The sequence below is a fragment of the Salvelinus namaycush genome, unplaced genomic scaffold, assembly GCF_016432855.1.
Source record: "Salvelinus namaycush isolate Seneca unplaced genomic scaffold, SaNama_1.0 Scaffold575, whole genome shotgun sequence".
NCBI classification, from domain to species: Eukaryota; Metazoa; Chordata; class Actinopteri; order Salmoniformes; family Salmonidae; genus Salvelinus; species Salvelinus namaycush.
In genome coordinates, this window is record NW_024061281.1 from 100,599 (window position 1) to 124,566 (window position 23,968).

At 44.6% G+C, this 23,968-nt stretch overlaps 2 protein-coding genes and 1 long non-coding RNA gene across 7 annotated transcripts; all 3 read left to right on the plus strand.

Annotated features, from left to right (window-relative positions):
* The first annotated feature begins 105 nt into the window (after positions 1 to 105).
* Positions 106 to 13,565, plus strand: LOC120041905 (lipopolysaccharide-induced tumor necrosis factor-alpha factor homolog). 5 transcript variants are annotated; one of them, XM_038986773.1, is made up of 6 exons: positions 106 to 784; positions 7,794 to 8,348; positions 11,305 to 11,429; positions 12,107 to 12,208; positions 12,912 to 13,062; positions 13,276 to 13,565. In XM_038986773.1, the coding sequence occupies exons 1-6, from the start codon at positions 477 to 479 to the stop codon at positions 13,379 to 13,381; spliced, it is 1,347 nt and encodes a 448-aa protein (XP_038842701.1). In that variant the 5' UTR covers positions 106 to 476; the 3' UTR covers positions 13,382 to 13,565. The 5 variants fall into 5 exon arrangements, with proteins under 5 accessions (XP_038842701.1, XP_038842702.1, XP_038842703.1 ...); XM_038986774.1 differs by having other exon boundaries at positions 637 to 1,168; positions 7,826 to 8,348; XM_038986775.1 differs by having other exon boundaries at positions 637 to 784; positions 11,301 to 11,429.
* Positions 3,414 to 6,685, plus strand: LOC120041907 (lipopolysaccharide-induced tumor necrosis factor-alpha factor homolog). The gene is made up of 4 exons (XM_038986778.1): positions 3,414 to 3,597; positions 4,492 to 4,566; positions 5,501 to 5,651; positions 5,803 to 6,685. Exons 1-4 carry the CDS (start codon positions 3,444 to 3,446, stop codon positions 5,906 to 5,908), a joined length of 486 nt encoding a protein of 161 aa, XP_038842706.1. The 5' UTR covers positions 3,414 to 3,443; the 3' UTR covers positions 5,909 to 6,685.
* Positions 13,566 to 21,454: 7,889 nt separating the features above from the next.
* On the plus strand, positions 21,455 to 23,611 carry LOC120041903. The gene is made up of 2 exons (XR_005475982.1): positions 21,455 to 21,868; positions 23,125 to 23,611. It is a non-coding gene; the product is annotated as an uncharacterized LOC120041903 (long non-coding RNA).
* The last annotated feature ends 357 nt before the right edge of the window (positions 23,612 to 23,968 follow it).

Here is a 23,968-nt window from a genome sequence, read left to right on the forward strand (position 1 = left end):
TGAACACACACACTTTTCTAAAATGTATTCACATGAAAATTGGCCTGTGTTAGGTGTTCTAATTACCTTTTTTCCAAACACCAATGGACCAATGTTAGTTAAGTTATATCTAGTCTGCATTATGTTCTAATATAACTGAAGATGACTCATCTCACCAACAAGCATATTTTCCATCCACAGCAATGTTGTTAATCGAGAACAATAACACATTAACGTTTAACACTGTGACTCACCACAGCCACTATTTCTGTGTTAAGCTCCCCCTTCTTTCCCTCATCTCTCTCACACACACAGACACACACACACACACACACACACACACACACCATATTCACACCCCTCCACTACTTAATTTGAACCCTTTAGTGAGTCTGAGGTCTCTGGTCTATTGATGGGAATCACTGTCTTCAGGGCTGCGTCCCAAATGACACCCTGTTCCCCAGATACGGTAGTGCACTTATTTTGACCAGGGCTCAATGTCATTTGGGAAACGCCCTCTGGTGGAATACGTTTTTACCTCATCTGGCTCACACCTCCCCACTGTGTATGCGCTCGTTCTCGCTCTCTTTCCTACGTGGTTCACTTACCCACAGTATCTCAAGGGAGTAGCTCTGATCTTTAGCTCCACACAGTCCACAGTACCTCGTCTCCTCCAGGACTCCAGTCCACAGTACCTCGTCTCCTCCAGGACTCCAGTCCACAGTACCTCGTCTCCTCCAGGACTCCAGTCCACAGTACCTCGTCTCCTCCAGGACTCCAGTCCACAGTACCTCGTCTCCTCCAGGACTCCAGTCCACAGTACCTCGTCTCCTCCAGGACTCCAGTCCACAGTACCTCGTCTCCTCCAGGACTCCAGTCCACAGTGCCTCGTCCCCTCCAGGACTCCAGTCCACAGTACCTCGTCTCCTCCAGGGCTCCAGTCCACAGTACCTCGTCTCCTCTAGGACTCCAGTCCACAGTACCTCGTCTCCTCCAGGACTCCAGTCCACAGTGCCTCGTCCCCTCCAGGACTCCAGTCCACAGTACCTCGTCTCCTCCAGGGCTCCAGTCCACAGTACCTCGTCTCCTCTAGGACTCCAGTCCACAGTACCTCGTCTCCTCCAGGGCTCCAGTCCACAGTACCTCGTCTCCTCCAGGACTCCAGTCCACAGTACCTCGTCTCCTCCAGGACTCCAGTCCACAGTACCTCGTCTCCTCCAGGGCTCCAGTCCACAGTACCTCGTCTCCTCCAGGACTCCAGTCCACAGTACCTCGTCTCCTCCAGGGCTCCAGTCCACAGTACCTCGTCTCCTCCAGGACTCCAGTCCACAGTACCTCGTCTCCTCCAGGACTCCAGTCCACAGTACCTCGTCTCCTCCAGGACTCCAGTCCACAGTACCTCGTCTCCTCCAGGACTCCAGTCCACAGTACCTCGTCTCCTCCAGGGCTCCAGTTCACAGTACCTCGTTTCCTCCAGGACTCCAAAAAGGTAAGGGGCAGTGTTGGGGGTTTTCAGAGTGGTTCTTTGCAGAATATAATAAAATATGAAAGAGTTGTGTGTAGGACTAGGAATATCTGTGTTTGTTTTGTGTGTGTTGCTATGTGAGAAGGAAAAGACTTGTTAGAAGAGGGGTGTTTTTTAAATTGGTTCAAAGAAAACAGCACCAGTCACCCTACCTTCTTCTAACTCTGTCTTGGTGCCTAATGTTTGACAGCGCTGTTAGATGTGTACACAGCCAGCGCTGTTAGATGTGTACACACGGACAGCGCTGTTAGATGTGTACACACAGACAGAGGGGATAACAGTACTTCACACATCAGATATGGTTCCTGCCCATGGTAAATGGGTATAGTAAAGGTCAGGTTTGGGGTCAATTCAAATTGAGGTCAGTCAGTTCAGGAGATAATCTGAAACAATCTATATTCAATGACTTCTCAATAAATGGAAGAGAAGCTATTTATTTAAAAAGTTGTAACATTTTGTATTTAAAATTCAAAACACTTCCGGAATTGGGTGTCTTTAATTCTAATTAACCCACTGTTGACCAGGGCCCATAGGGTAGTGTACTACTGTTGACCAGGGCCCATGGGGTAGGATACTATGGTACTGCGGTGTGCTTTAGGACCATGCGGACGCCTCCGAGCCGTCAGGTAGGTTGTTTGGAGTGTTTATCCGAGTGGATAAACATAATACAATTATGTCCCTCCCCACTTATAAAACCAAAGTTGCGCCCCTGGTTTTAACAGTGATCAAGTAGACTACTATTTGGTCATAATGTAGACCTACCAGTTTGGTCTACCATCAAAAACAATGGAGAAAATGCATCCCATAACATTTTAACATGGAAATACCTGTTCTATGATTCAGCCTACAGTAGCAGCCAATGTGTGGTGTTCAATGTAGGCGTACATTCCATGAGACTTGTGATAAAAACATTCAGGGCTTAACATGAACCTGTTTATCCACTTGTTCTTCAGACAAGGAGATGACTGAAATTGTTGTTGAGTCGTTTGATGCAAGAAACCATTTTATTCCTGCAGGAAAGGGCCATGAGGTCACAGAGGGCACTTCTGGACATTGACTGCAGGAAAGGGCCATGAGGTGACACAGGGCGCTTCTGGACATTGACTGCAGGAAAGGGCCATGAGGTCACAGAGGGCGCTTCTGGACATTGACTGCAGGAAAGGGCCATGAGGTCACAGAGGGCACTTCTGGACATTGACTGCAGGAAAGGGCCATGATGTCACAGAGAGCACTTCTGGACATTGACTGCAGGAAAGGGCTGCCTCTGTATTTTGTATTGTCAATTGATGTGTCAGTGTAGATTGACACTTAAACGTTTTCTAACTGACTCTAACTGTTGATCATTCACCAGTAACATAGACCAGGGTTAGGGTTATTCTGATAGATTTAGTGGGTGTGTGGCATTCATTAGTGGTGGTGTTGTTATAGGCTTGTACTACTCAGAGTCTACAGGCCAAGTCTTTGTCCCATGAAATGTCACCAACCCGGTTGAATACAGGGGTGTGTATCATTGTTATAAGCAACAGCTTGAACAAGAAGTGTATGTGTGTGTGTGTGTGTGTGTGTGTGTGTGTGTGTGTGTGTGTGTGTGTGTGTGTGTGTGTGTGTGTGTGTGTGTGTGTGTGTGTGTGAAAGAAGACAGGTGAGAGAGATCGGGGGGAGAGAAGGTGGGGGCAGAGACATATGTTTTCTCAATGTGATATTTTCATAAGGTTCTCTCTCTCTCTCTCTCTCTCGCTCGCTCGCTCACTCACTCACTCACTCACTCACTCACTCACTCACTCACTCACTCACTCACTCACTCACTCACTCACTCACTCACTCACTCACTCACTCACTCACTCACTCACTCACTCACTCACTCACTCACTCACTCACTCACACTCTCTCTCTCTCTCTCTCTCTCTCTCAACCCCAGACAGTATGGAGAAGAGCCAGTATGGACCCCCGCAGTACGTGTCTGCTCCCCCCTACCCTGGCCTCCCAGCGGGCTACCAGGGAAGTGGAGGGGGAACAGCCTAACCCCCTCAGCCTGGCTACCAGGGAAGTGGCGGGGGAACAGCCTACCCCCCCCCAGCCTGGCTTCCAGGGAGGTAAGAGATCAGATCTACACTGATACTCTTAGGGACAGTTTAAGCTTACACTCTTAGAAAATAAGGTGATGTCTAGAACTTGAAAGGGTCCTACGACTGTCCCCATAGGAGAACCCTTTGAAGAGCTTTTCAGACCAGGACTAGGTTTCATCTGTGTTCAAGAAACCAGACCTTATTCTTTATGTTTTATGTATATTAAAAATGTTCCTGGACAGCAACTTCCTTCAAAGTGTTTTCATTAAGCGTTTTAGAAGTGTCTGTTATGATAGCCATAGATGTCATGAACATTATTGTTAAGGGCTGGCCAACCACTCTGTATCCCTGGGTTTGTGTTCGCATAATACTGGCCAACCACTCAGTATCCCTGGGTTTGTGTTCCCATAATACTGGCCAACCACTCTGTATCCCTGGGTTTGTGTTCCCATAATACTGGCCAACCACTCTGTATCTCTGGGTTTGTGTTCCCATAATGCTGGCCAACCACTCTGTATCCCTGGGTTTGTGTTCCCATAACGCTGGCCAACCACTCAGTATCCCTGGGTTTGTGTTCCCATAATACTGGCCAACCACTCTGTATCCCTGGGTTTGTGTTCCCATAATACCGGCCAACCACTCTGTATCTCTGGGTTTGTGTTCCCATAACGCTGGCCAACCACTCTGTATCCCTGGGTTTGTGTTCCCATAATGCTGGCCAACCACTCTGTATCTCTGGGTTTGTGTTCCCATAACGCTTGCCAACCATTCTGTATCTCTATGTTTGTGTTCCCATAATGCTGGCCAACCACTCTGTATCTCTGGGTTTGTGTTCCCATAATGCTGGCCAACCATTCTGTATCCCTGGGTTTGCGGTAAATGACAGTGTATTGATGTATTTATTTATCCCTTGTTTATCAGGTCCCCAACCCGGCATGTACCCACCACCTCCCCAATATGACATGGGCATGGCACAACCTACAAACGCCCCCAGCGGTGAGTCACACACACACTGAAAAAAACTCCTAACGCTCTGACCAAAACTACCTCAATCGGTTCCTTATTTTATTATTCACAGTACCCCGTAAACGAGAACCAAATAGTAGTCACACAAGGTATTGGCTGGATATCCTGGCCATAGCAACACCCATCCTTAGCAACCCTTCTAATCATCTACCCTCTGTGGGGGTGTGAAATATAGAACAAAGAACACAATTTTGGGGGGCCTAATTGGTTCTATCCAGTTCTGTTCTGTTATATTGTGTATTGTCCGGTCCTGTCCAGTTCTATCCAGACTATCCAGTTCTATCTGGTTCTATCCAGTTCTGACCAGTATTTCCCTCTCCCTACAGTAACCTGGGTGGTGGTGATTCTTTCTAGTCCTGTCCAGTTCTATCTGGTTCTATCCAGTTCTGACCAGTATTTCCCTCCCCCTACAGTAACCTGGGTGGTGGTGCTTCTTTCTAGTCCTGTCCAGTTCTATCCAATTCTATGAAGTTATATCCAGTTTTATCCAGTTCTATCTGGTTCTAACCAGTATTCTCTTCCTTCTGCAGTAACCCAGGTGGTGGTTCTGTCCTGTTCTATCTGGTTCTAACCAGTATTCTCCTCCCTCTGCAGTAACCCAGGTGGTGGTTCTGTCCTGTTCTATCTGGATCTAACCAGTATTCTCTTCCTTCTGCAGTAACCCAGGTGGTGGTTCTGTCCTGTTCTATCTGGTTCTAACCAGTATTCTCTTCCTTCTGCAGTAATCCAGGTGGTGGTTCTATCTGGTTCTAACCAGTATTCTCCTCCCTCTGCAGTAACCCAGGTGGTGGTTCTGTCCAGTTCTATCTGGTTCTAACCAGTATTCTCCTCCCTCTGCAGTAACCCAGGTCGTGGTTCTGTCCTGTTCTATCTGGTTCTAACCAGTATTCTCCTCCCTCTGCAGTAACCCAGGTGGTGGTGATGCAGCAGCTGCTGCCTAGAGACGTACCCGGCCAGATGACGTGTAACCACTGTCAAGTCCCGGTTCTGACAGAGACCACACACACCCCTGGACTGCGCACCTGGGTCATCTGTGGAGTCCTCGGCGTCTTTATGTAAGTTGGTACACGTGGCAAACATTATTTTTTTCTCTCTCTCATAAATACACATACACTGTAGAGATGGATACACACACTGAATCCCTTCTCTCTCTCTACCCCACCTCCCTCTCTCTGTCTCTGTCTCTCTGTCTCTCTCCTTCTCTAGGTGCTGGCCATGCTGTTTGATTCCTTTCTGTGTTGACTCCTGTAAGGACGTAGAACACCGCTGCCCCAACTGCAAGAGAGTGATCCACATCCACAAACGCGAATAGGCCAAGATGAGACGCCTGCCACAAAGTGATCCACAACTAGCCCCGGCCCACAGACACTGCTGCCACAAAGTGATCCATACCTTTATGAATCCATTCCAATACACCACTAGTCTACACTACACCACTAGTCTACACTACACCACTAGTCTACACTACACCACTAGTCTACACCACTAGTCTACACCACTAGTCTACACCACTAGTAGGTCAAGAACGCTTTTAGTACCTGAGTAATGGTGACTCTTATTTCCAACCATAACACACACACACACACACACACACACACATACATACACACACACACTTGTGAAGCAACGTGCTCCTCATGAAAATATAAATATCTGTGGTGAGAAGTCACAGTGTAAAGACAATAGTCTGTCTGTGGCTGAGATGACTACTGGAAGACCAGCTTAACATTGACTAGTGTCAGTGTGTAACAAGCTAAGGCCATTTCTAGCAGACCTTTTACACTGATTGTAATGTATGTTTTCTTTCATTCTGTGAATCTTCATGTTGAACAGAAAGTAGGATTCTATTTGTATTGACGTTGGTATCGATTGGTTGTTGTTTTTTTTAAAGGCACAGTCCACAGTTGAAACTATAAAAAAGCTGAATCCCGCCTCTGTTTTTGTAAAAAGCTGCGGGATGGGGCTGGAGAAATGTAACCACTCTCAAAGACAGAGCTATGCATGCAATGACTGACCATCCAACGTTATAGCTTTATCCATGTTTTGAGGCTATACAGTGTTTGTTTACATTTACAAACATTGGAGCAAAACAAGCTTGTATTTTGGGTTCTGATGGAGTACAACAGTTGAACTAAGCACAAGAAGCAGTCATAAGTTATATTCTTCTAGATCAAAAAATGGATGTATTAACTGCGGATTGCCCCTTTAATTGATTAACAATAATTGTTCTAATAAAGTTAAGAACTTTGACTTTTGAGACGATAGTGGCCCTTGTTTCCAGAAACACACACTTTAAAATATTTCTTTCTAAAATGTATTCACCTGAAAAAAGGCCTGTGTTAGGTGTTCTAATGATCTTTTTTCCAAACACCAATGGACCAATGTTAGTTAAGTAATGACTGTCTGGTCTGCATTATGTTCTAATAGTCTAACTGAAGATGACTCATGGTGATAATAGGCTGCTCATGCATGGTTAATACTCTCTGCTGGCTACTAGGTTTTCTGTCTTCTCACTAACAAATGTATTTTCCAACCACAACGTTGTTTATCGAGAACTATTTCCCCTCAAAACACACACACACACACACACACTAACACACACACACACACAAACACACACACTAACACACACACACACAAACACACTAACACACACACACACACACACTAACACACACACAAACACACACACACTAACACACACACACACACACACACACACACTAACACAGCATATTCCCACCTCTTCACTTTAAAACCCTTTAGTAAGTCAGAGGTCTCTGGTCTATTGATGGGAATCAGTGTCTTCCGGGTTTCGTCCCAAATGACACCCTGTTCCCTAGGTACAGGAGTGCACTGCATTTGACCAGGGCTCATTGTCATTTGGGAAACACCCCTGGTGTGAGTGGAATTTACTGTTTCCTGTTATACTGGGATTCGTCGTCACACAGTGATGATGCAATTACACTGGAACTAGTGATTGACCAACAGGTGTAGTTATTTTCCATCAGGCTTGTGTTCACTATTCAGCCGCTTAAGATAACATTGTTATCTCATCTGCCTCACACCTTCCTCATTCCTCCCCTCTGTGTGTGCGCTCGTTCTCTTTCCTACCTGGTTCACTTTCTCACGGTCTCGAGGGAGTAGCAGCTCTGATCTTTAGCTCCACACAGTCCACAGTACCTCGTCTCCTCCAGGGCTCCAGTCCACAGTACCTCGTCTCCTCCAGGGCTCCAGTCCACAGTACCTCGTCTCCTCCAGGACTCAGTCCACAGTACCTCGTCTCCTCCAGGACTCCAGTCCACAGTACCTCGTCTCCTCCAGGGCTCCAGTCCACAGTACCTCGTCTCCTCCAGGGCTCCAGTCCACAGTACCTCGTCTCCTCCAGGGCTCCAGTCCACAGTACCTCGTCTCCTCCAGGGCTCCAGTCCACAGTACCTCGTCTCCTCCAGGGCTCCAGTCCACAGTACCTCGTCTCCTCCAGGACTCCAGTCCACAGTACCTCGTCTCCTCCAGGACTCCAGTCCACAGTACCTCGTCTCCTCCAGGACTCCAGTCCACAGTACCTCGTCTCCTCCAGGACTCCAGTCCACAGTACCTCGTCTCCTCCAGGGCTCCAGTCCACAGTACCTCGTCTCCTCCAGGGCTCCAGTCCACAGTACCTCGTCTCCTCCAGGGCTCCAGTCCACAGTACCTCGTCTCCTCCAGGGCTCCAGTCCACAGTACCTCGTCTCCTCCAGGACTCCAAAAAGGTAAGGGGCTGTCTCTCTGCTCGTGGCTGGGAAAGAGTGCTCTGAGTTGAGGGGTTTCAGAGTGCTTCTTTGCAGGATGTAATAAAATATGAAAGAGTTATGTGTAGGACTAGGAATATCTGTGTTTGTTTTGTGTGTGTTGCTACGTGAGAAGGAAAATACTTAGAAGAGGGGTGTTTTTTAAATTGGTTTAGAGAAAACAGCACCAGTCACCCTACCTTCTAACTCTGTCTTGGTGCCTAATGATAGATGTGTACACACAGACAGAGCTGTTAGATGTGTACACACAGACAGAGCTGTTAGATGTGTACACACAGACAGCGCTGTTAGATGTGTACACACAGACAGCGCTGTTAGATGTGTACACACAGACAGAGCTGTTAGATGTGTACACACAGACAGCGCTGTTAGATGTGTACACACAGACAGAGGTGTTAGATGTGTACACACAGCCACCGCTGTTAGATGTGTACACACAGACAGAGGTGTTAGATGTGTACACACAGCCACCGGTGTTAGATGTGTACACACAGACAGCGCTGTTAGATCATCAAATCAAGTTTATTTTATATAGCCCTTCGTACATCAGCTAATATCTCGAAGTGCTGTACAGAAACCCAGCCTAAAACCCCAAACAGCAAGTAATGCAGGTGTAGAAGCACGGTGGCTGGGAAAAACTCCCTAGAAAGGCCAAAACCTAGGAAGAAACCTAGAGAGGAACCAGGCTATGAGGGGTGGCCAGTCCTCTTCTGGCTGTGCCGGGTGGAGATTATAACAGAACATGGCCAAGATGTTCAAAATGTTCAGAAATGACCAGCATGGTCAAATAATAATCAGGAATAAATGTCAGTTGGCTTTTCATAGCCGATCATTAAGAGTTGAAAACAGCAGGTCTGTTGACCAGGGCCCATAGGGTAGAGTACTACTGTTGACCAGGGCCCATAGGATAGTGTACTACTGTTGACCAGGGCCCATAGGGTAGTGTACTACTTTTGACCAGGGCCCATACGGTAGAGTACTACTGTTGACCAGGGCCCATAGGGTAGTGTACTACTTTTGACCAGGGCCCATACGGTAGAGTACTACTGTTGACCAGGGCCCATAGGGTAGTGTACTACTGTTGACCAGGGCCCATACGGTAGAGTACTACTGTTGACCAGGGCCCATAGGGTAGTGTACTACTGTTGACCAGGGCCCATAGGGTAGTGTACTACTTTTGACCAGGGCCCATACGGTAGAGTACTACTGTTGACCAGGGCCCATAGGGTAGTGTACTACTGTTGACCAGGGCCCATAGGGTAGAGTACTACTGTTGACCAGGGCCCATAGGGTAGTGTACTACTGTTGACCAGGGCCCATAGGGTAGAGTACTACTGTTGACCAGGGCCCATAGGGTAGTGTACTACTGTTGACCAGGGCCCATAGGGTAGTGTACTACTGTTGACCAGGGCCCATAGGACTCTGGTTATATGTTCCCTCAAATTTTTTCATCAATGATCAAATTTCAGGTCTGCTGAGCGTAACCTTCAACATTCTGATGCACGTTTACTGTGAGCACTGAGGCTGTACCCACTTTAAGTTAGTTTTAATCAGGGGAGCAACTTTACTGGGGACATGTCCCCCCACATTCTGAAATTCCATGTTGTCCCCCCCAGTTTTATCATTGGAATGTGACACAAAACGAGGCACCGGTGTGCTTTAGGACCATGCGGACGCCTCCGAGCGGTCAGGTAGGTTGTTTGGAGTGTTTATCCGAGTGGATAAAAATAATACAATTATGTCCCCCCACTTATAAAACCAAAGTTGCGCCCCTGGTTTTAACAGTGATCAAGTAGACTACTATTTGGTCATAATGTAGACCTACCAGTTTGGTCTACCATTAAAAACAATGGAGAAAATGCATCCCATAACATTTTAACATGGAAATACCTGTTCTATGATTCAGCCTACAGTAGCAGCCAATGTGTGGTGTTCAATGTAGGCGTACATTCCATGAGACGTTTGAAAAAATCATTCAGGGCTTAACATGAACCTGTTTATCCACTTGTCCTTCAGACAAGGAGGTGACTGAAAATGTTGTTGAGTCGTTTGATGCAAGAAACCATTTTATTCCCATACCATTATTACAGAAAATCTGACAAATACAACACTGCCCCTTTAACACAAAAACGCTCTTTAACTGACTCGGGCCGTTTGAAATGGGCACCTTTCATCCAAGCTACTCAATACTGCATTGACTGCAGGAAAGGGCCATGAGGTCACAGAGGGCGCTTCTGGACATTGACTGCAGGAAAGGACCATGAGGTCACAGAGGGCACTACTGGACATTGACTGCAGGAAAGGGCCATGAGGTCACAGAGGGCACTTCTGGACATTGACTGCAGGAAAGGGCTGCCTCTGTATTTTGTATTGTCAATTGATGTGTCAGTGTAGATTGACACTTAAACGTTTTCTAACTGACTCTAACTGTTGATCATTCACCAGTAACATAGACCAGGGTTAGAGTTATTCTGATAGATTTAGTGGGTGTGTGGCATTCATTAGTGGTGGTGTTGTTTTTGGCCTGTACTACTCAGAGTCTACAGGCCAAGTCTCTGTCCAATGAAATGTCACCAAACCTGCCCGGTTGAATACAGGGGTGTGTATCATTGTTATAAGCAACAGCTTGAACAAGAAGTGTGTGAGTGTGAGTGTGAGTGTGTGTGTGTGTGTGTGTGTGTGTGTGTGTGTGTGTGTGTGTGTGTGTGTGTGTGTGTGTGTGTGTGTGTGTGTGTGTGTGTGTGTGTGTGTGTGTGTGTGTGTGTGTGTGTGTGTGTGTGTGTGTGTGTGAGTGAAAGAAGACAGGTGAGAGAGATAGGGGGGAGAGAAGGTGGGGGCAGAGACATATGTTTTCTCAATGTGATATTTTCATAAGGTGCTCACTGTCTTCCACTCTCTCTCTCTCCCCCCCAGACAGTATGGAGAAGAGCCAGTATGGACCCCCGCAGGACGTGTCTGCTCCCCCCTACCCCGGCCTCCCAGCGGGCTACCAGGGAAGTGGCGGGGGAACAGCCTACCCCCCTCAGCCTGGCTTCCAGGGAGGTAAGAGATCAGATCTACACTGATACTCTTAGGGACAGTTTAAGCTTACACTCTTAGAAAATAAGGTGCTATCTAGAACCTTCCTGGAACCTGAAAGGGTTCTTGGAACCTAAAAGGGTTCTTCCTGGAACCGAAAAGGGTTCTTCCTGGAACCGAAAAGGGTTCTTCTTGGAACCTAAAAGGGTTCTCCTATGGGGACAGCCGATGTGTGTGTCACGATAGCCATAGATGTCATGAACATCATTGTTAAGGGCTGGCCAACCACTCTGTATCCCTGGGTTTGTGGTCCCATAATGCTGGCCAACCACTCTGTATCTCTGGGTTTGTGGTCCCATAATGCTGGCCAACCACTCTGTATCCCTGGGTTTGTGGTCCCATAATGCTGGCCAACCATTCTGTATCTCTGGGTTTGTGGTCCCATAATGCCGGCCAACCACTCTGTATCCCTGGGTTTGTGGTCCCATAATGCTGGCCAACCATTCTGTATCTCTGGGTTTGTGGTCCCATAATGCCGGCCAACCACTCTGTATCCCTGGGTTTGTGGTCCCATAATGCTGGCCAACCACTCTGTATCCCTGGGTTTGTGTTCCCATAATGCTGGCCAACCACTCTGTATCCCTGGGTTTGTGATAAATGACACAGTGTATTGATGTATTTATTTATCCCTTATTTATCAGGTCCCCAACCCGGCATGTACCCACCACCTCTCCAACCCGGCATGTACCCACCACCTCCCCAAGCCGGCACGGGCATGGCACAACCTACAAACGCCCCCAGTGGTGAGTCACACACACACACTGAAAAAAACTCCTGTGTGACCAAAACTACCTCAATCGGGTACCCCTACTCCTACCCCGTGAAAAACGAGAACCAAGTTGTACACACACAAGGTATTGGCTGGACGTCCTGGCCATAGCAACCCTTCTAATCCTCTACCCTCTGTGGGGGTGTGAAATATAGAACAAAGAACACAATTTTGGGGGGGCCTAATTGGTTCTATCCAGTTCTGTTCTGTTATATTGTGTATTGTCCGGTTCTGTCCAGTTCTATCCAGACTATCCAATTCTTTCTGGTTCTATCCAGTTCTGACCAGTATTTCCCTCTCCCTACAGTACCTCTCTACCTGGGTGGTGGTGATTCTTTCTAGTCTTGTCCAGTTCTATCCAATTCTATGAAGTTCTATCCAGTTTTATCTGGTTTTAACCAGTATTCTCTTCCTTCTGCAGTAACCCAGGTGGTGGTTCTGTCCTGTTCTATCTGGTTCTAACCAGTATTCTCTTCCCTCTGCAGTAACCCAGGTGGTGGTTCTGTCCTGTTCTATCTGGTTCTAACCAGTATTCTCTTCCTTCTGCAGTAACCCAGGTGGTGGTTCTGTCCTGTTCTATCTGGTTCTAACCAGTATTCTCTTCCTTCTGCAGTAATCCAGGTGGTGGTTCTGTCCTGTTCTATCTGGTTCTAACCAGTGTTCTCCTCCCTCTGCAGTAACCCAGGTGGTGGTGATGCAGCAGCTGCTGCCTAGAGACGTACCCGGCCAGATGACGTGTCCCCACTGTCAGGTCCCGGTTCTGACAGAGACCACACACACCCCTGGACTGCGCACCTGGGTCCTCTGTGGAGTCCTCGGCGTCTTAATGTAAGTTGGTACACGTGGCAAACATTATTTTTTTCTCTCTCTCATAAACAGCAAAGATGTCATCCAGACGTGGCAGGGGGTATTGGTCCACATGCAACATTGAATTCACAGTAGAGATGGATACACACACTGAATCCCTTCTCTCTCTCTCTCTCTCTCTCTACCCCACCTCCCTCTCTCTGTCTCTGTCTCTCTGTCTCTCTCCTTCTCTAGGTGCTGGCCATGCTGTTTGATTCCTTTCTGTGTTGACTCCTGTAAGGACGTAGAACACCGCTGCCCCAACTGCAAGAGAGTGATCCACATCCACAAATGCGAATAGGCCAAGATGAGACGCCTGCCACAAAGTGATCCACAACTAGCCCCGGCCCACAGACACTGCTGCCACAAAGTGATCCATACCTTTATGAATCCATTCCAATACACCACTAGTCTACACTACACCACTAGTCTACACCACTACTCTACACCACTAGTCTACACTACACCACTAGTCTACACCACTAGTCTACACCACTACTCTACACCACTACTCTACACCACTAGTCTACACCACTACTCTACACCACTAGTCTACACCACTAGTCTACACCACTAGTCTACACCACTAGTCTACACCACTAGTCTACACCACTAGTAGGTCAAGAACGCTTTTAGTACCTGAGTAATGGTGACTCTTATTTCCAACCATAACACACACACACACACACACACACACACACACACACACACACACACACACACACACACACATACACACACATACATACTTGTGAAGCAACGTGCTCCTCATGAAAATATAAATATCTGTGGTGAGAAGTCACAGTGTAAAGACAATAGTCTGTCTGTGGCTGAGATGACTACTGGAAGATCAGCTTAACATTGACTAGTGTCAGTGTGTAACAAGCTAAGGTCACTTCTAGCAGACCTTTTACACTGATTGTAATGTATGTTTTCTTCCATTCTTTGAATCTTCATGTCAGACAGAAAGTAGGATTCTATTTGTATTGACGTTGGTATCGATTGGTTGTTGGGTTTTTTAAAGGCACAGTCCACAGTTGAAACTATAAAAAAGCTGAATCCCGCCTCTGTTTTTGTAAAAAGCTGCGGGATGGGGCTGGAGAAATGTAACCGCTCTCAAAGACAGAGCTATGCATGCAATGACTGACCATCCAACGTTATAGCTTTATCCATGTTTTGAGGCTATACGGTGTTTGTTTACATTTACAAACATTGGAGCAAAACAAGCTTATATTTTGGGTTCTGATGGGGTACAACAGTTGAACTAAGCACAAGAAGCAGTCATAAGTTATATTCTTCTAGATCAAAAAATGGATGTATTAACTGCGGATTGCCCCTTTAATTGATTAACAATAATTGTTCTAATAAAGTCAATAATAACTTTGACTTTTGAGACGATAGTGGCCCTTGTTTCCAGAAACACACACATACACTTTAAAATATTTCTTTCTAAAATGTATTCACCTGAAAAAAGGCCTGTGTTAGGTGTTCTAATGACCTTTTTTCCAAACACCAATGGACCAATGTTAGTAAAGAAATGACTGTCTGGTCTGCATTATGTTCTAATAGTCTAACTGAAGATGAGTCATGGTGATAATAGGCTGCTCATGCATGGTTAATGCTCTCTGCTGGCTACTAGGTTTTCTGTCTTCTCACTAACAAACGTATTTTCCAACCACAACGTTGTTTATCGAGAACTATTTCCCCTCAAAACACACACACACACACACACACACACACACACACACACACACACACACACACACACACACACACACACACACACACTAACACTGGAACTAGTGATTGACCAACGGGTGTAGTTATTTTCCATCAGGCTTGTGTTCACTATTCAGCCACTTAAGATAACGTTGTTATCTCATCTGCCTCACACCTTCCTCATTCCTCCCCTCTGTGTATGCTCTCGTTCTCTTTCATACCTGGTTCACTTTCTCACGGTCTCGAGGGAGTAGCAGCTCTGATCTTTAGCTCCACACAGTCCACAGTACCTCGTCTCCTCCAGGACTCCTCGTCTGTTGGAATCACATGCTGCCAGTCGCAGCGGTTTTTGACGATTTTAATCATCATATTCCTGGTAAGATAATGATGTCTTGGTTAGTTTTCATGGTTAGTATTAGTTTCTGTAGTGGACGATAGTAATAATAATAAACCTTGGTTAGTAAAGGGGAAAGGCGATACAACTGAATACATTCAACTGCATTCAACCCAACGCCTCCTTAATCGACGTCCACGGCGCCTGGGGAGCAGTTGTTGTTGGGGGTTAACTGCCTTGCTCAAGGGAAGAACGGCAGATTGTTTCAGATTATAGGCCCAGTGCTTTTAACCTCTAGGCTATGTGTCACCCAGTTGTTGGCACTTGTAATGAGCTGTATGCACTTTAAGATTGAGACTAAGTTAGTACTTCTGTTTTTAACATTCTGATCTCTGCATGTTTTGGATGTTCAACAGGCAACATTAGGACAGAGGGACAAATTACCCAGATTGCCCAGGACTAAATAGACAACAACAACGTGAGATACTGAAGATAAGCCTACTATCTTTTTTAACCTTCAAGTTCACAACGTTATTTGAAATGTTCCAGGGTTTTGGAAGAACAGGACGAGGACTGTCACGGTCACTGAAGGTAAAACGTAAGGGCGCTGGAGTAAAGCCTAGAGGCAGCATCCATCTAGGTGTGGTGCAGGCCATTGAAAACCCATACCCTGAAGGTATGGATTCTGAGGCTTGGAAACATCACAAGGGGGAAGTCTTGAGGAAACATCCTGAGACTCTGATAGTGGATTACAAAAAAGCACTGAGGAACAGAGTCAAAACCAACTATGTTTTCTACACGGCGCACCCCACAGCCTGGCGTAGTGCCCTGTGCCAAGCCTACCCCAACACTAAAGAGAGAGACATCAACAATGCCATACAGGTCAAAGCATATGTGGATGACAGTCACTTTAAGGATGTTATTACAGTGAATCTTTATCACACCGGTACCGTCGTGGTCCAAGGCTCTCAGACCCAGCTCAACAACTTTCAACAGGACTTTCAGGAACTGAAGGAAAAAGCTGAGCTGAATAAAAGTATTGTCACATACCAAGGAGCTTGTTAGAATTGCAAATTAATTGTGTTACAGTTGTGGCATATATAGTGTGTGTTTAGATAAGAAGCATTTTAAAAGCATACATTTGTACTTAATTGTCAATAATTGTATGCACTCATACATGCAATAAAATATGTATTTAAAAAGAAAGAGAGAGTGTGTGTCTGTGTTTGTGTGTATAATACATCCGTGCGTGCGTGCTTGTGTGTGTGTATAATACTGCCCTACCAAGCAAAATAACATAACCCCAATTTTCACCAGAACACAATAGAATAGAGGCAGGATACTTGTCCACGTGATTAAGCATGAATTTAATGGAGCAAAAATTACATTAACACATTTTTGACCAAATGAACAGTTACTGACTTTTTGCTTGGTTGGGCAGAATACAGCTACTCACTGGTCCTGTAGGGTGTCTGAGTTGGGGTGGTACTGTGTGTATTATACAGCTACTCACTGGTCCTGTAGGGTGTCTGAGTTGGGGTGGTACTGTGTGTATTATACAGCTACTCACAGGTCCTGTAGGGTGTCTGAGTTGGGGTGGTACTGTGTGTATTATACAGCTACTCACTGGTCCTGTAGGGTGTCTGAGTTGGGGTGGTACTGTGTGTATTATACAGATACTCACTGGTCCTGTAGGTTGTCTGAGTTGGGGTGGTACTGTGTATATTATACAGCTACTCACTGGTCCTGTAGGTTGTCTGAGTTGGGGTGGTACTGTGTGTATAATACAGCTACTCACTGGTCCTGTAGGTTGTCTGAGTTGGGGTGGTACTGTGTGTATAATACAGCTACTCACTGGTCCTGTAGGTTATCTGAGTTGGGGTGGTACTGTGTGTATAATACAGCTACTCACTGGTACTGTAGGTTGTCTGAGTTGGGGTGGTACTGTGTGTATAATACAGCTACTCACTGGTCCTGTAGGTTATCTGAGTTGGGGTGGTACTGTGTGTATAATACAGCTACTCACTGGTCCTGTAGGTTGTCTGAGTTGGGGTGGTACTGTGTGTATTATACAGCTACTCACTGGTCCTGTAGGTTGTCTGAGTTGGGGGGGTACTGTGTGTATAATACAGCTACTCACTGGTCCTGTAGGTTGTCTGAGTTGGGGTGGTACTGTGTGTATAATACAGATACTCACTGGTCCTGTAGGTTGTCTGAGTTGGGCTGGTACTGTGTGTATTATACAGCTACTCACTGGTCCTGTAGGGTGTCTGAGTTGGGGTGGTACTGTGTGTATTATACAGCTACTCACTGGTCCTGTAGGTTGTCTGAGTTGGGGTGGTACTGTGTGTATTATACAGCTACTCACTGGTCCTGTAGGGTGTCTGAGTTGGGGTGGTACTGTGTGTATTATACAGCTACTCACTGGTCCTGTAGGGTGTCTGAGTTGGGGTGGTACTGTGTGTATTATACAGCTACTCACTGGTCCTGTAGGTTGTCTGAGTTGGGGTGGTACTGTGTGTATTATACAGCTACTCACTGGTCCTGTAGGGTGTCTGAGTTGGGGTGGTACTGTGTGTATTATATAGCTACTCACTGGTCCTGTAGGTTATCTGAGTTGGGGTGGTACTGTGTGTATTATATAGCTACTCACTGGTCCTGTAGGGTGTCTGAGTTGGGGTGGTACTGTATGTATTATACAGCTACTCACTGGTCCTGTAGGTTGTCTGAGTTGGGGTGGTACTGTGTGTATAATACAGATACTCACTGGTCCTGTAGGTTGTCTGAGTTGGGGTGGTACTGTGCGTCAGCCTTGATGCAAAGTGATCAAATGTGATGAATAAAAAAGGAGAATACGTTTGGGCTTCTATGCCTAAACATCAGTGCTGTTTATCACCTGTTAGCACTTTTCACTGGCACGTTTTGCATCTCGGCCTCCTTGGTTTTTCCTTTGCATGCTTTGTGGGTGAGTAGCTACGTATTACAGACAGTAGGGGGCGCCATAGGACAAAAAAAAGGACATTGTTACCATAGCAGGATCATTATTCATTAGTGCATACATGAGCAAAACGTAGGCAAACAATTTCCACTGGAAAACGAAAACGAGCGTTTCTTATTGGACAACCTCAGGTAGTCCATTTTCCTGTGTTTGGTACCTAATGAATAGGCTGCAACCCGGCTCAGCTGCTGCAAAGATGCCTGACAGAAATACTAGGATGGAAGCAAATGTAAGGGATTATAACGTCATAACGGATCATGCAAAAAAAATTACAGTCGTCAGGAATATGTTAGTTAAAGTAGAGACAAACGATTATGCATATTTTTTTGTCATAAAGTTAATTTGCGAAAATCGCGATTTAGCAAACTAGCGGACTAGCTAACAGTAGCCAGCTGGCTAGCTTTATGGGTGTTGTGACATGAGTATGAAATTGTAATTCGTGTTGTTTGTTTTAGGGACTCCTGAAACAACCAGCAAACCAGGCTGTCGTCTTGTGAAACAGTGGATCTAAATAATCTAGCTAGGTAAAGCATTTACTGCAAATTGAATGTACAATTTTGTAAGCTTGCCTTGTTGATAACGTAACTAGCAAACTATTTTCTTGTTTATTGTGTAGTGGAGGATAAAAATACCTGTATGCCTATGATGTGTAGCCGATCTGTGTATGGACCCAAACGTTTGGTATACATATTAGTTTAGAACCTAGCTATGAACCTCAGCTATCATAGCCGGTTGTATCAACTTCAAAACAGTCTGACTGGCATCAATGAAGCCTATGGATTGAGTAGAATATAATATAACTTTGTGCCAAGGATGCAAGTTATTACCAAGCATGGTATCCCCACATTGTAGCCTGTACATTGAATATATTCACTGATCATGTACTCTACCTTGGCAAATAAAGCTGCGGTTCAGGTATGAATGTCTGAGACATTATTTTCCAGTCATATCAAACGGCATTCTTTGAATGATGCTGTGTCTGCATGTATGTATTACAATTATACACTTCAACAGTGTTTACCAATCCTGGTATTGGGACATCAATGATTGGTTACACATTAACAATGCAATAGACTAGAAACATGATTAAACTAGTTAAAAGGCTGATTTGTAATTCATATATAATGTTCACACTTCCTTTGCATCATGTAAATAGGTTCATCTATCTAATTTCCTTCACTGAACTGAGGACAGGTGTGGTGTGGTATTTCATCAAATGAGAGACTTCATTCAAACAGTAGAGAATGTGAAACGTTTTATTGAAAGAAGTTCATTATCCAAGTGTTATAAATATTATAATTCTAATATTATTTTAAAATATTAGTACAATCTGTACTTCAATGCATAGCTGGTACAAATTATAATAACAGAGGAAGAAATGTGGGGAGAGAGGTGTGAGTGTAAAAGACAAAGGGAAAGAGGTAAGAACAGAGGAGCAGGGAAAGATTACAGTGCTACTACACTTAATTACATACGTGTCTCCTAACCAGCCTTGGGCCCCAAGTTGGCCTGAAGGTTATCTTAACAGCGGGTGAGGTGGCGATGATGGAACTGGGGGTTGGCATCCTCTCTCACATCAAAACATACCAGCAGACGAGAGACAGAAAAAACAAAAAAAACAAGGCTTAATCATGCCATCACTGTCAGTCATAATAATCAGGATGTGAAATTCTAAACTCTGGGACTACTACATCTCTATCTGTATTTCAATGTAAAGCATCTCTTTGATAATACTTCCTGTTGACCCAACCAAGTGACCTCTCACCTCTGATCATGCTGTACCCTCTATGTAGCCAGTTCAGATGCGGGAGGGGTTCACCGACACAGCTGATATAACCTACAGCAGGTATTCCCAAACAAAAATGTGATTCACATTTCAATAACACATTTTTTTTTTTTTTAACCATTATCGATTAACAAAAGGTTTTATATGTAAGATGGTTAAATAAATAGCAAATTTATTGAATTTTATTATATTATTTTGTGCCCTTGTCCTATAAGAGCTCTGTCAATTCCCATGAGCCAGGTTGTGAAAAACTCACACTCATTCTTATGTTTAATAAATGTATAGTGTGTGTGTGTGTGTGTGTGTGTGTGTGTGTGTGTGTGTGTGTGTGTGTGTGTGTGTGTGTGTGTGTGTGTGTGGGGCAGGCTTACAATGATGTCACAAATGAATACATAAATACCACTTGAAGCTTGATGATGACTTGATCATTTGAATCAGCTGGGTAACACTAAGGCAAAAATAAAAATGTGCACCCCTTTGAGACCCCAGGAACAGGACTGGGAACCATTGCTCTTCATCTGCAGACAGGGTTTTCACAGCTCTGTATCTGAGGACAGAAAACAGACTTCATTATACTAAAATTAGACCGCACTGAATATTATGTTACTATTATCTCCGTCCTCACTTCTTACTATGGAGTGGAACTACACAACAGTACCTGCCCAACCAGAATAGCCTACTCTGCCTTCTTTAACAGTTGGAGCAGCTTTCCTTTCACTCTCTTCCATGGCTGTTAGCTAGCTACCTACAAATGCATTTGGAGTTTGTTTTACAATTACATCAAGATAGCCATTATGAAGTTAGGTAACTGGTGATATTTAATTCAGTTAGCTAGCTATACAGTCTGTAAAGTTGGCTAAATAGCTAGCTACGTTAGCAGCTCATTTGAGTTAACTTGCACTGTAGCTAGTTAGCTAATAATACATAAACTATGTTCAAATACTTATACTAACCATACTGTAACCCAGAGTCATTACAATACTATTTGTGAAGTAAATTGACTGTAGTATGCTTATTGTTCATAGTATGGGTATAGTTAGTTTACCAAAAGTTCCCGCATTTCGTACTTCATTACCGAAAATACAAAGTATACAAGCAGTGGACAACATTTCCGTGCTTTTATGGCCCATAATGCAGTTCTTTCGAAAATGGGCTTCAACGTTTTCAGATTTGAAGAAAATGGCGAAAATATGCTGGCGAAGTCCGACGAGAAAAGATACGAATTCATTGCTTTAACTAATTATGACAAATGTTAAGGAAATGTCGAGCAATATAATAAAGTAATTACTTTTCAAATAAGTTACACATTATGTTGCCAGACGATTTGTTAGCTACGCTATCCTTACTTTTTTTTTTTTTTTACACTCAATAAGATTATTTATATTATTGTACAATCTGCATTTATAACAAATAATAGAAAAAGATTAGTAACTTGTACAGTATTCGAATGATCAGATCTGGACCGATGACCCCGCCTACCAAGTCTTCTCTAGTCCAACCAGAGCTCCAGTGATGGAAAGGGGAGGGGCCAGGGAATGGCGCATGTAGAAGTGATTGCATGGTTGTGGGTGTCTGCATTCGTGTGTTCGGCCACACGTACGTCCCTATGTGTGTGTGCGCTAGAGTGTTGGCTGGCGAATTCATGAAAATAAGGAGGGAGGTGGTGGATGGGATGAAAGGATAAACGCAAACAAAAGATGGAAAAGGAGAGTAGTAGCGTGGGCTCAGTTGGTGTAGATCTGGCCCTCTGGTGGCTGAGGGAGCGTCATGTTCTCCTTGCACACCATGAGTCGTCTGAGCTCCTGCAGGACTACACGGATGCTGTAGGAATTCTGCCACTTGGCCAGTGCAGACACTGCTCGTGTATCAACCACACCATTCAAGTTTATCTTAATTACAAATCTGACAAACGGTGGTGCCTCTGGATATCTCGGCCCACATTCAACCGCACGTAAGCCCTACGCTATCCTTACGAACCGCATAGCATATCAATATAGCACTATGTGCCGTTACGTTAGCTAGTTAAGTTACCCGTTAGTTGGCTACTAATACATCGAACTTGCCAGTATATTAACCAACTTATATGCTATCTACCCAACTGTGTTCGTAAATTGCGTTTAGATCTTGAAGCGTTCAGAACGCACACTGGACGCTCACAATGGCAGTCGAGCTAACTGGCTCGGTAACGTTACTTAATTTTACTCGCCCTAGCAGAACTGGTTAGGTTGTTTTCATGTTGTCCAGGGCGTTGGTGGCGAACTGTGCTGCTGGCAACAATTTAATTACGCCTTTCTGTCGATGTTTACTGATGTTCACCCGCCATATTGTATGGGTGTTAGGCGTTCGTAGATTCGTCAGTTATTCTTCGCTGTGGCACACAGACGAGACTGCTCTGAAATCGGAGTAGAGTGAATTTACATACGCAACCTATTGACTTAATTATTCACGTAATTCTTAGCTTAGCGGTATAGTCGTTGAGCTTTCATAATGGACATTGTTTTAATGAAGTTGTAAAATGTCTTGTCATTTGTTTTACTAACAAGCTAGCAAGAAGCTGCATAGTAACAGCATCAACTAACGAATTGGAAGGATACCGTTCGTTTACAGTTTCCTAAAATTAACGAATAGTATATACACTCATTTAATATGTAGTATACAGTATGTTATGGGTATTCGAACACGGGTATAGTCTTTTTCACAAATTGTATATACTTACTTGAATAGCTTCTCCCAGCAGCAATGTGGACGATTGGAAACAGGGCGACAACGTTCGTCACCAGAGCGGTTTAGAGCACACTACTATTTAACTGTCTGTAAACTATTTACCCATTTAATAACCAGATCGTCATACAAACTTAATATGTTGAATTATTGTTGCACAACCGAACTGCTGCTGCCAGCATGCCCACAAGCGAGCCACGCCGTAGTGTACAGGCCATAACAAATATTATTTTAATTTTATGCACGTTATCACTCACTTTGCACTGTACACATAATATAAATGACGATGCGACACACAGCTTTTGTTTATATCGTAACTTAACTGTATTGCAGAAATACAGTTTGACATTTGCTATCATTGTTTTCTATGTTGCGTGAACGCTTCATAGTTTACGTGGTAACAGTCATTGGTATAATTTAACCAGTATCATTCTCAAGTAAATAGTCACAGTTCAAAGTAATGTCTTGTTTACGTCTATTCCTCAGCAGTGATGGATGCCGCGGTGTTCTGATAAAGGAGGTCCGACCTGAATCCCAGGGTTAAAATACGGTTCCGGAAGGGCGTTGGGAAATGCCCACCCTCTGTTCATCCCAGGGGAATAATTTTTTCCCTTTGACGAGTTTAAAACAGCGAAGTACAGTAGTACATTTATATTGTGTAATGTTATTGTTAAAATAATGCTTGTATTTAACGTTATCATTATTGTAGAAATGTAAAACTTGATGGTTAGCAGACTTGCCTTGGAGCTCCCCTTATAGTCTCCGTGGAACGTCCCATCAGTGAGTTGATTTTTGGTTTATGTACGTTCTGTTGCTGCACGTTATAGCTTAGTTATTTTTAAGTTAATACTTTATAGGACAGTCCGTTTTTCAAGTAATTTAGCCCTTGGTATATTTTAAAGCACTTTGGTTTATTTCCTTGTCATAATTTGTATCATCCAAGTTTTGATAAATAAAAACCCTTATTGTTTAATTGTGACACTCACTTGATTTGATTGACAGCCTGACTCAGCGTTCTCTTCAACAGAGCCTGGATGCTCCTGATCAGCTCAACTTCCTGTGGCCCACAAACACAACCATCACGTTATTTTCAGATTGGTTTCTAGTGAAATAACGTCGAGGCAACATTTAGTAATGATACAAGTATTTAGGTGAACTAGAGCAAAGACAAAACATTTGTTTTATTTGTATCATCAGCAGCTCCTCTTCTACGCGGTCACTGTTACCGACAGGTTAGGTTATCCGTGGCGATGGCGAACGGGATCTCGGTGGCGTCCAGCGCCTTCAACAGCCTCCTCTTCTGCCCCAGGAGGAGGTCTGTCTCTGCCAC